At 43.5% G+C, this 17,213-nt stretch overlaps 2 protein-coding genes across 6 annotated transcripts in view; both read right to left on the bottom strand.

Moving 5' to 3' along the window:
* Window positions 1–297: 297 nt before the first annotated feature.
* Window positions 298–9,905, bottom strand: LOC110983884 (cilia- and flagella-associated protein HOATZ-like). The gene is made up of 6 exons (XM_022243523.2): window positions 9,661–9,905; window positions 6,948–6,986; window positions 6,312–6,382; window positions 5,217–5,276; window positions 2,921–2,973; window positions 298–1,515 (listed from the first exon to the last, which is right to left on the bottom strand). The coding sequence occupies exons 1-6, from the start codon at window positions 9,854–9,856 to the stop codon at window positions 1,425–1,427; spliced, it is 510 nt and encodes a 169-aa protein (XP_022099215.1). The 5' UTR covers window positions 9,857–9,905; the 3' UTR covers window positions 298–1,424.
* A 4,486-nt stretch (window positions 9,906–14,391) lies between these two features.
* The window catches only part of polr2h (RNA polymerase II subunit H), a 56,020-nt gene continuing 53,198 nt past the window's right edge, over window positions 14,392–17,213 (bottom strand). For all 5 annotated transcript variants that reach the window (XR_015426660.1, XM_022243512.2, XM_022243515.2 and 2 more), the window contains one exon: window positions 14,392–16,208. Coding sequence is in view for 4 of the 5 variants with exons in the window: in XM_022243512.2 (XP_022099204.1) it covers window positions 16,091–16,208 (118 nt within the window). In the remaining variant the exon portion in view is untranslated. The remainder of the gene's footprint in view (window positions 16,209–17,213) is intronic.

Here is a 17,213-nt window from a genome sequence, read left to right as displayed (position 1 = left end):
TTTTTACAATCTTTTACGCACTATTGAAAGGTGAACTAAAACAGATAAAAACCCTGAAAGAATTTTTTTTCTAGTCCGAGGTGCGTTATAAAGCACATATGGACTGGCCAAGTTCGGTCACTGGTGCACGGCCATGCCCCCTTGGGCTTATGAGTGACCAGAAGAGGGTCATATCTTCCCGAGGCCGAAGATAAGACCCTCTTCCGATCACTCACAGTCCCTAGGAGACATAAATGTGGACTAGTGACCTCACTGCGCGGGCCGGTCCATAACACAAGGTCCCAAGGGAACACTTCATTGATACATGGAACAATCTTTTAATACTTTCCACAAAAAGTGTCAAGCAAAGAATGACCAAAGTTCATTTGACACCTGACTTCTTGCTTCAGCACATTTCATTGGTTTGTTTTCTTTCACAAGCAAAACACTGAATCAAAAGAATAAGATTAAAACCATCCAAGGGGGAAGCCACACTTTTCACACTGACACCAACATGTCACTTTCATAGAAACAGTGGACACATCTTCCCCACAGAGGGCGCTATCCATCTATGAAGGTCCCTGGTGCAATGTGTGTGTGTATATCACTGATCTCTATACACTGGATAGGCCGCTCTGCTCTGCGAATTGAAGCGACTGCGCGGCCATCTTGGACTATTCAATACAAAAGTATTTTCCAAGTCACCGGCTTTAGTGCCGTGCATGAATGCACTTAGTGAATTGACTGAAGTTGGAGGCCATTGTATTGAATGTCCTAAGATGGCCTTGCGGTCACTTCATTTCACGCACAGGCAGTTACTGCTGAGTCGCCTATCCAGTGTTTAGAAATCAGTGGTGTGAGTCTGTGCTCACGTGCTGTGCTGGTCAAAAGCAGGCAGCCCAAACAAATAGCAGACAACCCATATGTTGCCATAGTCCCCTAAACTCCATACAGATGTTCTCCTCGTCACCAAGAGGTCGTCATGGAGAGGCCATCTTTCAAGTTAACGGTCGACAAAGAAGTGGCAGACTTTCTGCATGTTGTATATCAGTGAATTCCACCAGAGGGTTTGAGGAAATGTGTAATTGGTTGGGGCTTTCTGTGTCTCATACAAAAAAACCACCATTTTATATTGATTAACACCGATACTCTTCACACTACCTCGTCTTCAATCCAGGCCAAAATATTATCGGAACAATTTGAAATCACCGCACACAGAGCAGCCACCGCAAAGACCTTCTGTTGCTATTTTCCCACAATGCACCGTTAAAAAGGGCCTCTCCGTGACAACCTCTTGGTGATGCATGGCATTGTGAGTCACTGCTATTAACGGAGCCGACATCTGATAGCAGTTGATAAGATGTGTCCAAGAGATCAGTGTGGTATGGCTTACGAATGGACGGATATCGGTACAGGTGAGACCGGGCGCCACGCTCAGACCAGTCTCATCTGCTGTCCTCAATGATGCGCTGCTCAAATGAGTCCAGCTCAGCCATGGCCTGGACCGCCTCAAGCTCTGTGGCTTCGTCGTAGTCACTGAATATTTTAACAACAGAGACGGGGAGAAGAACGAGGGAAGGTTCTGATTGGCTAACCGTCAAGTGAGATCCGGCCACAAACACATGAGCAAGCATGACTTTCTGCTGAGACAAAAATAAATCGCACAGGGGGAATGGGTCTGAACTCTTGAACAAAATAAGTACTCACTCGATTGCTTCTAATGTACGCAAAAATGAACACAGTTTTACAGGTGATTGGCACGATGGGCAAATTTGCTCTCCAAATACAAAATGTTTCGAAAAAAATCTCAGTTTTAAGCCAGTTGAACTTCTGACAGAGGAGAGCAGTTCTAACTACTTGCTGCCAGGGTTTCCAGAACCGGACACCTCGGGCCTACGCACAGCCAGGCTGCCCGAAATCGGACAAAAGAGCTGGGCCTTGTAACAAAAGACTGTGCTCTGAACAAAAGGCCGAGCTGCTGGGAATTGCCATCATTTTTTCAGTTGTCTATAGCAGAGGAAATCCGTCATTGTTTTGAATGATTATACCACTGTTTGTGGCATTCAGTGGGAGCGGATTACCACCGGGGACAAAAGCGCTCCAGCACTCCGGAGATGAGCGATACAATACTGCTGTAAGCTAATCTGGCTGCATATCTGAAAAGATGCCAGCAGCGCACTGGGCCAGTTTCAGGAACAAGAGAAAAATACGCATCACCGCACAATCAGGGCTCTCTTTACAAGGTGGCAGGCCTGGCTGAAATACTCCGGCGTCAACAGATGTTGTCCGTCAGATTAGAGTAGCCACCAGATAGTAATGTGTGTGGGTATAAACATCATGCAACTTCAAATTAAACCCAGCAGCATATGGTTATGGTTCTGGTTACGGTCCCATATTTCCAGCTGTTAATTAATAGCATTTTTTCTAAATTAATGTTAAAACTGTTTTTATTTAGCAAGAAAGTTACTTTGTGATGGACTGGCATCCCATCCTGGGGCAAATTTCATAGAGCTGCTTAAGCACAAAATTTGCTAAAGCGCGAGAAACCTTACTTGATAAATCAAGTAACCAGCCAAAACTCCATGTGATGTATATTGTTTTGGGATCGTGTTTACCTGTTTTTTGGTTAGCATGACAATCAGATAGAGTTTGAGCTGGTAACCTTTGTTTATTAAGCAAAGTTTTTTCCTGCTTAAAGCAAATTTTATGCTCAAGCAGCCCTGGGAACAGAAATCTCAGTTATTTCACAACATGGAATTCAGACAGAAATACCACAAGGAGATATTCACAGCTAACTCAAACTACAGGTTCTAAAATGCTAGTCCAAACCCACAGAGTCGGAATCAGCAGTCTGCGGCAAAAAATAACCCGCATATCTTAGGGAAACGGCCAACAGCTTCTGGTTATGATATTCGGAGCCAAATACAGCAAGAATACTCACTCTTCCTCATCCAGCAGGGAGGGTGGAGCTGGCCGGTGAGATATGGCTTCCTTCTGTGGAGAGCAAACCAAATGCAATGGACCTTTATTGCGATGCTGCCATGTTTGTCTTGAACCCTGTAGGCCCACTGGCAATAGCAATACAATGCCACATGTTGATAAAAGGGAACAGATTATTTTTCCTTCCAGCCTCAGTTTGGTTTACATTGCTTTAAATGGGTAAAAAAAAAAAGACAGCTGGCCCATAATAGAGGTCTATAAGCACATTGATCAGTTTTCCAATGCAAGATGATGACGGCAACAGCAGAGAAGTTACAATTCTTGTCAAGGAGATGAGTTCGCCACAAATGGGGTAGATGCAGAGTCTATCTGTTCTGAGCGGGAACAAGAGAGGGCGTGATTACACGCACCACCAATGGGTCTTTGGTGGTAACTCAATGCATGCGTAAACAGGTCTCGGTGCATTTGGCATGGACACGCTGTGCACGTACAGTCAAGTTCTGTTGGTATATTGCGCATGGGCTTTGCACGAGCTGGAGCCCAGTTAAAAACTTCCCACCAGCCTGTCCCGTCTTTACTGACGATGGTGGACATTATTTTACGGTGGATAAAACTGCATAAGCAGGTGTGTTCTTGGCAATGTGGCCTCACCTAAGAGGAAGGGAGGGATGTGTAACTGCCCCGGCAGGAAGTCTTCCCCCCCCCAAAAAAAAATTGGGATTTTTTTGTGTTGATACAGACCTACTTAACAAGACTTTGAATGAGCCGTCCACTAAACAAACTAAATGACTTGGTTGGGGGGACATTTTAAGTCCTTCAACAAGCCGTCCACTAAACAAACTAAATGACTTGGTTGGGGGGACATTTTAAGTCCTTCAACAAGCCGTCCACAAACTAAGTGACTTGGTTGGGGGACATTTCAAGTCCTTCAACAAGCCGTCCACTAAGCAAACTAAGTGACTTGGTTGGGGGGGGACATTTTAAGTCCTTCAACAAGCCGTCCACAAACGAAGTGACTTGGTTGGGGGACATTTCAAGTCCTTCAACAAGCTGTCCACTAAGCAAACTAAGTGACTTGATGGGGGGGGGACATTTTAAGTCCTTCAACAAGCCGTCCACAAACGAAGTGACTTGGTTGGGGGACATTTCAAGTCCTTCAACAAGCTGTCCACTAAGCAAACTAAGTGACTTGGTTGGGGGACATTTTAAGTCCTTCAACAAGCCGTCCACTAAGCAAAGTAAGTGACTTGGTTGGGGGGGGACATTTTAAGTCCTTCAACAAGCCGTCCACAAACTAAGTGACTTGGTTGGGGGGACATTTTAAGTCCTTCAACAAGCCGTCCACAAACTAAGTGACTTGGTTGGGGGACATTTCAAGTCCTTCAACAAGCCGTCCACTAAGCAAACTAAGTGACTTGGTGGGGGGGGGACATTTTAAGTCCTTCAACAAGCCGTCCACTAAACAAACTAAATGACTTGGTTGGGGGGACATTTTAAGTCCTTCAACAAGCCGTCCACAAACTAAGTGACTTGGTTAGGGGGACATTTCAAGTCCTTCAACAAGCCGTCCACAAACTAAGTGACTTGGTTGGGGGGACATTTCAAGTCCTTCAACAAGCCGTCCACAAACTAAGTGACTTGGTTGGGGGACATTTCAAGTCCTTCAACAAGCCGTCCACTAAGCAAACTAAATGACTTGGTTGGGGGGACATTTTAAGTCCTTCAACAAGCCGTCCACTAAACAAACTAAGTGACTTAGTTAGGGGGTCACTTAAAGTCCTTGAAAGACCTGCCCGCTACACGAACCAAGTGACTTGGTTGGGGGGGGGGCAACTCTTCCCCCCCTCCTTTTGCCCCGCCTCTGAGAAGAGTCTGCCTTCACCACTGGTCCTTGGTCTTTTTCCTGAAGTATAACTGGTGTTAAGAGTTCCCCCATTTGATTTTTGAACGCTTTGTTTGAACACTGATCAAATATTCAGCACAGCCTGTAAACCTCGCAAGTCAATTCTCCAGATTCTGAGCTTCGAGCACGCTTCTAATGTTTTGGGACGTTCACTTTAATACTTTCTTTCAACTGAGCATTCTATTTTGATTATTTTTAAACTCCCGTTTACAATTCGGTGGTGTGCATTCATGCGGACAGATCCAGGCCTGGCTCAGTGAGTGGACTGTTGAAGCCAAGCGGCCAGTACGTCAGCAACCACCTGTTAGCGATATTCTTTCGTCTTCCTCCTTGTTGTGGCTACAGAGGGGCCTTTCCACCCCCATCCCCGATGATTCACCGCAGACTTTCTCACCTCTTTTCTCTCCTGCTTCCTCTTCTGCAGAATGTGCAGCGTTTCTTGTCTGGCAATGGCCTGCCATCAGAAAGGGAAAGGCTCCAAATCAGAAATTTGACCAAACAATAAAACAAAATTTTTACTTAACAGAAGTGATGTCACAGATGTGTGACTGACTCATGAATAATATTCTTTTATAACTCTTTCAGGAAAGTGAAAAAGGAGGTTGCATGTGGCTTGAACACAGTCAGTGCAAACTACAATTGGGTTGCCATAATGCAGCCGCTAGCCCACAAGACCATATCAAGACCCCACAAGACCGTCACAAGACCTCGAGTGTAAATTCAAGCCACAAGCCACTCAGCGACCCGTAGCAAAAATGCTCCTTCGTCACTGTTCGCCCTATTTCTTGTGACTGGTCTTGAAAAGGTGTTGGGTCCCTTTGCAGATGTAGTGTTTGAGGGCCAACCCTAACCCCCAACCAAACACTTGGGATCCGCAGATACCAACGTTGCCACTGGGGTGTTAAAAAAAATCATCCCATTTTGGACCAACTTCAGGACCATTCAGTCAATGAATATCGAGAACAGCCGTCATATTCTGTAAGACTCACATCAGTTCAAATGCAAATCAGGGGAGAGATTGTGGAAAGTAAAGAAATCCACAAAACATCGAGCACAGGTGTGGTAACAGTGATTACGACAATGCCACTCTTAGGGGCTTTTGAGAGAGCAAAGGTAATTAACCCATGAGTTCTGTCTCAATGTCTACAATTACACAAGTCTTACGCTCTTTTTCTTCGCAGTAAATTTTTCACAACATGCAAAAACTAGCCAAATGTGAAAGCTAAGGAAAGAGTCCCAAATTTTGCCTCCAAAATATTTGAGTTTCACAAACACCAGCAGGTTTTAAAAAGGGGTCAGAGATGGTACTTTAGCCGTTTCCCCCCGGTACAGAAGTCTTTTCCTTGCGGAACTCCCACCCCTCCAAAAAAACCCTGTCCCCTTTCAGACTTGGTGGTGTTCATGACACTCCGTAGTCGCGGGGGCCAAGAATGGGACTCTTTCCAGATCCTCAGAGAATGACATGTCAGCGGTTGACGGTGGTTGGTACCTGTTTGGTCAGCTTCATGCTCTGTGCATAGATCACCTCTGCCTGAGCTCTCTCCAGGAAATCCACAAGTTCTGAGCGAGAGCGTCAACGACAAAAAACGAATCAGACTTTGGGACGACAAATCATGATCAAAAATGTGTTGGCCACACTGCCATACCTACAATCACCTTAGCATTTTGCAAGAGCACAAGCATAATAAACCAGCACCTCCAGTCTAACGGAAGACGAAGCTTAGGTTTAAGTGATTTCAAACAAATTATAACGTCCACATATATTTATTGTTCATGCAGTCGATGAACCTTTGTGTTTTTCAATTCACCTTACTTTCAATTTGCGTTTTGCAACATGAAAAGCTGTCCTGGTGTTTTGGGTTTTTATGCTTAATGCCAGTTAATTTCCATATTCATGAGCATAAATGTGATGTCATACTAGGGAGAAAACCTCAATGTTGCATTGATGTATGCAAAACATACAGAAGGATTGATAAATCTGCTCTCCTAGAAAGGGTGTTTAATTGTTTTCAGGCACTGAAAAAGAGTAGAGTGTATGACGTTCCTCAAAATGGATGTCTTAAAAAGCTTCATCGCCAGTCAGGACCTTGACTTTTCAGGAATGAAACTAGAAAACGGCACTTACTCTGCGAAGTCTCTATCTTTTCATAGGCTCGATTCACAGCTGTTGGAAAACAGAAAAAAATACTGAAACGTTAATTTTAACCATTAAAATGTTTATGATTAACTAATACGTTGTTAGTTTAATATTGTGGGTTCTTGACAGATCCCAAATCTTTCACTAGTTTAAAGTAGTGAAGGAACATTTTGGGCCTGATCAGCGAAATCTTGACCCTTGCACAAATTCTGCACTCCATCTCGAGTTGATGTACCTTTGAGTGAAACTGGTTCGTAAGATAACCAACTCAGGAGGGAGTACAATCAATCTGTGCAACAGTCAAGATTGTGTTGAACAGGCATATTGAGAATTGTTTGGGTAGTTGAACAAAATCTGCAAATTGCCAGCGTGGCCAGGATTTATTCTCATGAGTACACACTCTCGAGCTTACGCTCTGAACAACTACTCGGCCTCACGTTCACTCAATTCCAATGAAAAAAGCCTTCACTTTGAATGGGCCCTATACAAACTTTGCACACAACTGTGGGGGTGTGAATCTTCTCTTAATTCTACTTGGCACAGGCTAGCTGTAAGTAATTTTCTAGTAAATGCTAGGCCTATGCCGTAATTTCTTAACCCTCAAAGGGCCCAAGGTGAGGGGAGTTCATCACTGCTTATTTTTTTTTTTACTTATGCCAAAGGCATGTTCAATCTCCACAATCTCACTCAAAATGATCAGTGTCTAGCTTGTTTCTGAATGTGGCGCAAATTAACTCTAGACTCGGCACGTGAATGTGGCAGGGAAAGCGTTCCATATACGGACGCCACTTGACACCTCCTTAAATAAACTCTATGACACTGGTCTAAAAATTTCTGTGTTTTCTCAGTAAACAACTTGGTATTTTCCCTCACAAATTGGAACTTTCTGGACAAGAGTTTGCGTTCTGATGGCTAATACATATAGGTCACTGTAGGCAATAATCACTGGCATCCGTATGTGGAACTCTCTCCTGTGGCAGTATAATACACCATGTTTCCATGTCATTTCAAAACGCTTGAAATTCTGACAATGTCAGTGAAAGACTTTCCAACAATTGAGTCCCGACATTTAACGAGCACGCCCATGTTTACTGGAAAGAGGTTCAGTGAAAGGTACATGTACCATTCGGCACTACTACAAGGTTATCAAGGTCTCAGTTGAATAGGATGTGTCATTCCAAAGAAATGGGGGGGGGGGAAACGGAGCCCATACCGTCGTGAAGAAATTTTGGTTTATCCGACATTCTGAAAGACTACACGCAATAGCCTACCCCGAATCTCTGCAAAGGGGTGCATGTAAGAACACTCTGAGGTACCCGTTCCATCCATCAAGTGCACGAGCATACTTTCTTGTGACTTCAAGAAGTTTCTTATAATCGGCACCACAAGTTCTTTCATGCGCACTGTTTGTCCGACACCTATTCTTCACCTTTATTTCTTATGCACCTTGCCTATGACGTCACTTATGCACCATCCTAGTACAGCTGGAATTAGTTAGATAAGGCCATGGGAATGAATATCCAGGATTTCTGTCCGCTGCCCGCATACCGCTGAAACAACCGCCCAAGATTTTGTTATTTTCAAAAGAATTATTATTTCAGAAATATTGTTTTTTCCTGTCGGGAATGGTTTAAAATATGGCTGCAAAGTAAATTCGGAGTTCGTAGTGCACCCGTGTACAAATGGCGTGATGCAAGACGGACTGAGAGCTAGTCTACTGTCAAGGTTGGTTCCCTTTGCACAGACGCGTACTCGCTATCGATGTGCGGTATGTACACCAACTAATGAACAATGAAAAAAAGCCTCCTGAGTTTTAAAAATTGTCCACATGGAAATCCGGGATGTTCATTCTCCTTGCCTAAGAATTAAAAGACTCAAAACCTGATTTTCAATGGGTCAATCTCATTTCCCAAATAGGCTACTCATCCTTCCAACATGGGCTGCTTAATTTACAATGTATTTCCAGCTTGGCATCGGAAACATGGTCCTCCAAGGAAACCGCAGGGGAGGCCCATATGTAGCCAGGGCACAAGACGTATTGACCAGGAAACAGTCGTTGGTAGCACTCCCAAACATCACGATCAACAAGTCTTGTGTCCAGACCACATAAAGCCTTTTCATGCGTACATCTTGGAGGATGCGCCAGAAACTCTACATGCCCGTATCTGAATGGGAGGAGGCCGTGAAAAGTTTGTGCTGTGCATGTGTCAAGCGAAAACGGTTCCATCTTGACAGTTTTTGAAGTCAGAAATATTATTGATGCCCCAACCGTTTGACGTTGGCATTTACTGAAACCAGGAGGTGGTGATACTATAGGCCTAGAGGTATTTTTGGTGAGTCTTTGGAATTTTGAGAACCGTTTTCACCTTACTACATGTACAGGCGTGGAGCGTTAGTATGACGATCCCGTCCAAAATCGAAAAAGAGGAATAGGTCCTACTACTAAAATTCCACTCAGTGGAGCTAGGCTGTAGGCGACACAAACAATTTCTCGTAAATAATAATTTCTTTTGAATGACACATTCTGTATGCAACCGGATACCGAGCCCTGGGTAACCTCTTACACCATAGGCCTGTGACACCTTCACGAAACATAAAGCTGCTCATATTGGGATTCAATTGTAAACTCTTTCAGCAGTATGGGCATGGCCCAGGCCCTGCATGCCTCCTGGGCCCTGGTCATGTTGGTGGTACTGCCTACGTTGTCTTCCCGGAGGTGCAACTTTCAGCCTCTGTCTGACATCTCCAGACACGAGCCGAGACTCAATCGGCGGCTGCAGGGTTAGTGACTGCCAAAACAGCTTTGCACACGCCCGGTCTTCATCGCTACACCCACTGAAAACGGTTCTTCCGCCTTGCTCGCAAACTGGTTCAGTCACGGTGATGGTGGCTGCCATTTTGGCATAATTATCACGCTTGTTTTTTTGTCGTTTCACTCAGTTGTCATGTAGGGCGCCACCAAGGAAGTGCCAGCTCCAACGTCGCGACGTTTCATGATGGTTGTTTTGGATTATTTCCAGTGGGCAAAGACAGACCCAGCACTAGAATATAATATAAAATCAGTGCTCTGGAATATGTGGCAATCACATATTCCAGAGCACTGATTTATATTATATTCTTGTCAACATTCTGATCACGGTGCTACGCAGCCCTTCCATATTTTTTATTAGGCAACAGATTTGCATCCGCCCCCATGTCCAAAATACTTGGCTGCGGCTTGAAATTACGCACAACTCCATGAGGAAGACTCATCTTTTACAGGGTCTAATTTCAGCGTATCTTTAGTTGTCGATACAAAAAAAAAACTGAAGTGAAATTTAAAGATACAAGAGGTGAAAGATCACGCAAAACGAGCAAAAAGGTAACAGTGGACCTGCAGCAGACACACTTGCCCCAGAGTACTCAAGCCAGTGGCCGTGGCCGAGTACTGCACGCGCACCAGCAGGATGCATCGATTGCATGGATGATCGATGAAGTCCACGGGAACGTAGGCCGCGTCCAAATCACTTGGCTGCGACCTGAAACTACGTACAAGTCTACGGTATAGTGGGCACAGCCATTTTCCATAAGTCGTGTAATTTCAAGCCACAGCCGAGTAATTCGGACACGGCCTTACAAACTGGCGTTTGTTCATGTGAATAGAGGGCGCTCTCCATCTTTTCCGAGGGCGTTTTGGAGGATGGGCCATAAAAATTTATTAGCCATTTTATGACACTGAAATTACCACTGAAAATTACAGAGTTTAACCAGGAAATACTACAGAGGGGAAGGGACTGTGTTTTCCTTCGTAGGTGCCTTGCAAGCTCGGTCCAGTGATTAGGTATGATGTTAACATCTATGCGAAAGGATTTGAATCTGGACGAATGATGGGTCTATGTGTTCCCGTAGGAAATGGATGTTTCATTTTTGCACAGGCGCACATGGACGTTGGTACATGGTGGTTGTGGCACTCCCAAAATGGCGGATTTCCTGGACTGATTGCCCAAAGGCTGGCTGCGTTGATGACAACAGCCAACATCACTGTGTTTGCACTGAACATCTAGTTCCAACAATAAAGACGTTACATGTGATAGCAAATCAACCATAGTTGCAGTACATGCAAATCCCAGAGCAGCACACCACGCTGTTTATTTGTTCGATTGTTTCCATCTGCTTGCTTTTCCCAAAGTACCATCATGACCCCTAAAAAAAAAAAAAAAAAAAAGTCGTTTGGTGAAACCAACAAGAATATGGGCCCTGTGTATAATGGCATGAACCGTTTATCAATACTCACTACCCACGGTCAAGTAACGATACTGAGAGTACTGCACAACACAAACTTTCAGTTAAAAACCCCAAACATACCTGTACTCAAAATGAAGATCAAGACCCCCCCCCAAGATACCAGTAACAGTACAAGGCAATCCAAAGGGCCATGTGCACAATACCCTGAAGAGTAGAAAGGGGTATAGATTTCGGGGGATTTTCTGTCCTCATTAAAAAACAAATCACGTTCTTTGATAAGTTTGAGTGTTAGTAAACTTTCAATATATATTTGCTAGAAATGGAAATACCGAAGGGCTTAGAGGGCGTGGTCTTAAAAAAACGTATACAGTCTTAAGCTGTAGGGGGTACCAGAAACGTACAGTTCAGTTCCTGTTCATTTTCTGTGTATACACAACGTCACTTGTTTCTTTTCAACACTTTTGCCCCTATTCAGTTTGTTTTGTCATATCTTATCAGTGAAGCCCACTTTGTTTGCGCCTATACCCATCCATTTATTTTAGTTTCCAGTGCAGTTTACTTTTTCCTGTCCGTATTTAAGTTGTATCATAAACATCACTAATGGAAGGCAGTTCTTTGAAAAACTGTTTTATTTTGTGGCTTTGATAATTTTGTTGGCAGTTTCAATGGTCCTGTGCATGATGGAGATAAAATTTCATGTCAATAGTCCCAAAGCTCACACATGAATCTGTTGCAAAAACAACCCCCAAACCAAACTTCCGTTTACACGAACAATCCCACGGATCTCCCTGTGACTGACTCTTTCCGTTTCTTCCAATTTCTGAAGAATCGCCCATTTTTGCCCCCGCCCCGCTCTCTACAGTTTCTCCACCTTGAAACCCACTCGGTGGACAATATCGGCACAACACCGCGGCTTGGATTCCCCACCCTAACAGAGAAAAATATCACTCCCGCGCGCGCGCGGGTAGTACCCCCATCATCGAAGAAATTAAATCCCCTGAGTGCCAACGATGAGGTATGCAATGCGCTACACTCGTCAATTGAATACAATCGCGCCCAGTGGAACGGGGGTTCGTTTTAAAAACCCACTTTGCCTGTCAATACATCCCATTGAATAAAAGGAAAAAAAATATATATATATCCCACTTCAAGAACCGAACAAAAGTCCAGCGAATGCCGCCTGCCTTCTATCGGGTGGCCGTGTTTCTTAACCACGGCTGACCTTTCCAGCTACCGTGGGGGAGGCAAGGCGCCGGGCCGGTACGGTTCACATTCGGTGGGATTTCATTGTGCCGAGCCGCGCCACTCGCAGTTAACGACCCCCCCTCCCCATTGACAATGCCTTTGATCATCGTACATGTACATCCGCTGCTAGGGAGATGTCGGGCGTCAAGAGTGTGTGGGAGTAGTGCTGATGCATGACGGTAAGCGGAACTAATCTATGAAAACTCTGATTTATCGACACCAGAGTGCCATTAATACGTCTCGAACAAAACAGCACTCCCCTAATTTTCGGTTTCAAGTAAAATGAAAATGAAAATTGCTGCAAATGCCCTCAAAGTATGGGTGTTTTGCCAAATTTGCATGACATTACGGAATTTTGGGGGGAGGATTTGAAGTTTGATTTTATTTTCATTTGTAACTACTATGTACAATTGTAATGAAAACAAATTAAATACGAAATGGTGGCGACAGATTATCCAGGATATTTTCAAGTAAAATGTAGTGAACAATTATTCTGATTGCACATTAGTTTGAAAAGGTTTGCTGGGCAAACATAGAATATTCAGGGCATGCATCAAAATTTGAATTCTGTAATTACATACACCATTTCAAAATTACCGGGTCTGTACTGTTTGTAAACCAGATTAGTTAGAGGTTTTGTACTCGGTCACGGACCCCTTATCCACTTCCCTTTTCGTACACATCCAGTTTCTCCAAATCCCGCAAAGTTACTGTTTTGAAGCTGAGGCTGAAGCCCACATTGGGGGGGGGGCTGTCAACATGTCCACCTTTTTACCACAGCAGGATGTTGCGTAAACAACACTCTTATTAACGAGGTTCGACTGCGCCCGTTCTGACCTTTAATGACCATTAAATCTAATACACTTGGCAACAAACCTTTAACCTGATGCTGATGATTACTGGTATTTAGAAATGTAGACGATAATTGTTCCATGCTAAAAACAGCAGCGACAACTGGATAACATTTGGCCGACGCGGATAATGAACTATCAAAAAACGCCCCCAATCGATTGGACAAACACTTGAAACAGGGTTCTCCCCCAAAGCGACAAATCTCATCTAAGCTTGTCATGGATACTCCAGCCCCCCCCCGTCCAACTGACCCGCGAGTACGGTCCAGTGGTCGTGGACGTTCAGTCTTGTGGGTGGCACGCGGCCGCGGGGAGACAGAAGCATACCCGCGCGCGCCTTCCAAGAAGGCACATTAAAAATCACGTTTCAAGAGACCGCCCTGCTGATGAATAGGGCGTGCTGGGGAGCCGACAGTGATGGGATTTGGTAGGGGGTGGGGATCATCAAAAGCCGCCAAGACAGCCTGTGACGCGTGACTTCCATATTAAGCCCAAACTTGTCATCGACACGCGCGATGTTCACATAATACAACAAATCGATGGAAAGCTAAAAGTTAGTCAAACCTCGTTACTAAGAGGTCCTCGGGGCTAATTAACTTGTTATAACAGGAACCTTGTATTATTAGGAAGGAAAACAATGGAAAACAAAGGATCGAGACCAAACTTTCCTTGTTCTAAGCAGAAATCTGTATTTGTGGTGCTCTTGTTAACGAGGTTTAACTGTGCAAAATTCGCACTGTGAGTAAACCATGTATTCTGGAGTTCTGAACATCTCCAAAAAAAAGGACAGTTTTTTGAAACAATCGACAGCTCATTAAACCAGGCAACTGACATTGATGCTGCTTCTATGAGGCCTCACGGTGCTTCGTTTGCCCTTTCTTGAGTTCTATATTTAACACCCCCTTCAACTTCATGAGCTGTAACTAGTGGCATTGACCGACTGGATTCACTGATTATGCAATAGATTGACTTATTACCATATCTAACCAATCATTCCACAGATTAACCAGCGACCAATTGACTAATAACAAGCCAACAATAAAAACCCATTATGTAAACTTGGGTTTAAAACTGTCCAACAACTTGACAAAACGCACACATTAGATCCACCCTTTACTTGAATGAGCATTTTCTTTATTATCACAATGCACTCTACCAATCTGAAGCAATCAGATAAATATGTTGGCAGAACCTTCTGAATACTTTTTCCTGACTCGATTAACACATTCTCATTTCATTACAGAGCCACTGAAGTTTTTTCTCATAGTATTTGCTTCTTATTTCAATTTAAAACTGACAAACAGTCGATCTCGAAAAATCAATCACATGTACTCAGGTATTTTTTGTTTACAGTTGGGTAACCTTTAACAAAAGGAAATCTACAGGCATTTACATTTGGCGAGGTCACGTGAAACTGGGATCATCTGACAAGTGGGCAATTTGCCACGGCAAAAACTAACAGGTGCACAAACTTCACGTGCATTTTTTTTACAACCGCATTAAACCGGCAGAAGTCGGCATTAAAATAAAATGGGTCTTAACGGCCATGACCTGTTGAGCCGCTGAATATCGTGTCTCTCCTTCAAAGCAAAAAAATTCCACAATGACACAACGGAACACTTCAGTATGCCATTCGTAGCACACGCATAAAAAAATTACCAGACCTAGAAAATAGACAGGAACAAAAACACATAAATTTGTATAGACTCTTCAAAATAGGAGCGGGAAAAGTACGTTTAATTTTTTTGTCGACTTTAAAGTAGCTTTTTGATGTCACAAAAGTAGAAATGGTTTGGAGTTGCTGGTCGACTGGCTTCTTTTTTCCCGCTAAGTTGAACATATATTTTAACAAATCACAATAACAAATAAAATGTCCTCTTACAAATAATTCACGCTTAAATGTACAATCGTTTTGAAGAGGGAAACATCTTTTTCGGATCCTCTGAGGTTCTTACCACAAATGGGACAAACAATTTACAGACAAGGACTTGTTTTGTTCAGTGTTATTTACATCATTAAAATGCTATATACATGTAGTTGGAGATCTACACCTCTAAGAACTTGGCCTGTGTCAACATTTTGATGTGGAATGACATAAACTATTTGGGGAAAATTCATTCAGCGCAGGATCATCAACAAATGATTTCCTTTTGTCATGTACTGTTGCCATGGGAACTAAAAGTACAAAGTAATGTAATAAAACTAATACGGGAAGGGGAGGTTGAGCCAGTCAGAAATGACTCTTCCAAACAAAAAACGTATTCCACTTACTGCAGAATTTAAATAATATGTAACCCTGCCCTCCAATAAGACAGTCAACCTTTTCCGGGGTTTAACAGTAACACTATTCCTGAATCCTTTTTAAAGTTTTGAGAAAATGTCTGAAACAACACGGGCAATTCACAATACAGTGCTCCAACAAGAAATTGACACAGAGAGGCCATTTGTTAAGTTTGCGGTGGATAAAATCATGGCAGCCTTGTGATGCGACTTGCATCATTGGAAATTTTGCCAGTAAGGAACTTGGGAAATTTAATGGATTGGGTCATTCAATGCAATACAAAAAGAAATGATAAGTTACATTTGCTCAGTCGAAACTGATTACAAATCTTCTTAACAAATATCAGGAATGATTCCAATTCCCCCCACGGCCAGCAAGTAGAATTTGTCAACCATTTCCCACAAAGCACTGCCACAACTGGCCTTCCCATGGCAACCTCTGGGAGTCGCACTGTACTGCAAATTGCCCGTAGGAGGCAGAAAAAGTAAACCTCTGATTGAAGGGGGGAGGGGCAGGGGGATGTCAGGATTTCAGAATGCAAGCTTCTTCATGAGGAGGTAGACGTGCATGTCTTGCTCCACGCCGTGTAGGTTATTAGCGTCCCCCTGTAATCTCATCAACAGCCCTCCGTACGAGATGTAGGCAGACCTGATGCACACATGAAAAGGGAAAAAAAACCATTAAGTCAAGTTGCATTTTTTTTCTTAAGAAGTAAACTAGTTCCTCCCTCAGCCTACGAAACAAAACCTGTGTTAACACGTACGCACATAAAAAGCCGCTCGGGTTCTCTTTGAATAGCCCTTCTGCCACTTTTAATACAAAGTTCCACGGCCAATTGGTCAAGGCTGAGCTATTAAGATGAGCAGCGCAGCAGTGAGCAGCACAGTTTCCTTTTCAAACACAAAATGGATGGCTCTGTCCAGTGAAGCATGCGGGTACCGTCCTTGGGCAGTGTGAAGTTAGTTTGATGTTGTGTGAAGCCATGGGACCTAGGTGTCAATAGACCAAAAACAAAACCCAGTCAATCTTGCAGATGGTCCGGTTTCTAGATGCACTGGGGACTTAAAATCAAAGGTTCTCTCGCTCCCACAAACATTCTTGACTTAACGCTGGGAACCTGTAAACAGATGGTCCTCCAATTTCACAATCAACTTCAAATTCATATGTAAAGCTACTTTGCCTATGTTTAGTAACCTTGGTGACTATGTTTAAACCATGTCAAAATACAGCCTGTTACATGTACATGTAAATAACCGAATGCCTCAAAGCCTTCGGACAACTGCGAGGGCAAGTGAAACCATACAAAATCCCAGATTTGACTTTAAAATGTGTTCTAATCGTCCCAAATATACCTCTTGGAAAAAAGTATGGGGGTAAAGAATATTTATCTTTGCGGTTCGCTTGACATTTTGGAAGCATGCATCTTACTAAGAATGTACATGTACAGTGAACAGCCTTGCAACCTTATGAGGCCTAGAAGGGCTGGCCTGGCCAAGCAACATAAACTCTGTGCATTTGCAAATTACACAGACAAATGCAAGCAACATCTTCTGACTCTCAAATATATTGCCCCGTTTGCAAAAATCCCCCCCCCCCAAAAAAAAAAAATTCACTGCTCCAAGTGGTGTTTGCTTAAGTCGAAAGTCCCGGGTA

This window comes from Acanthaster planci, linkage group LG10, assembly GCF_054643075.1.
Source record: "Acanthaster planci isolate LZ-2023a linkage group LG10, COTS_SCS, whole genome shotgun sequence".
NCBI classification, from domain to species: domain Eukaryota; kingdom Metazoa; phylum Echinodermata; class Asteroidea; order Valvatida; family Acanthasteridae; genus Acanthaster; species Acanthaster planci.
Note: the sequence above shows the minus strand (reverse complement) of the source record. Positions and strands in the feature narration are given on the sequence as shown.

What these genes read in the sequence shown, in the direction of transcription:
- LOC110983884 (XM_022243523.2), bottom strand. Translation starts at nt 9,856, where the DNA reads ATGGCAGCCACCATCACCGTGACTGAACCAGTTTGCGAGCAAGGCGGA. An exon ending in AAAGATAGAGACTTCGCAGA is followed by an intron (nt 6,383 to 6,947) that starts GTAAGTGCCGTT and finishes GCTCTCGCTCAG; the next exon opens with AACTTGTGGATTTCCTGGAG. An exon ending in GGAAGCAGGAGAGAAAAGAG is followed by an intron (nt 2,974 to 5,216) that starts GTGAGAAAGTCT and finishes TGCTCTCCACAG; the next exon opens with AAGGAAGCCATATCTCACCG.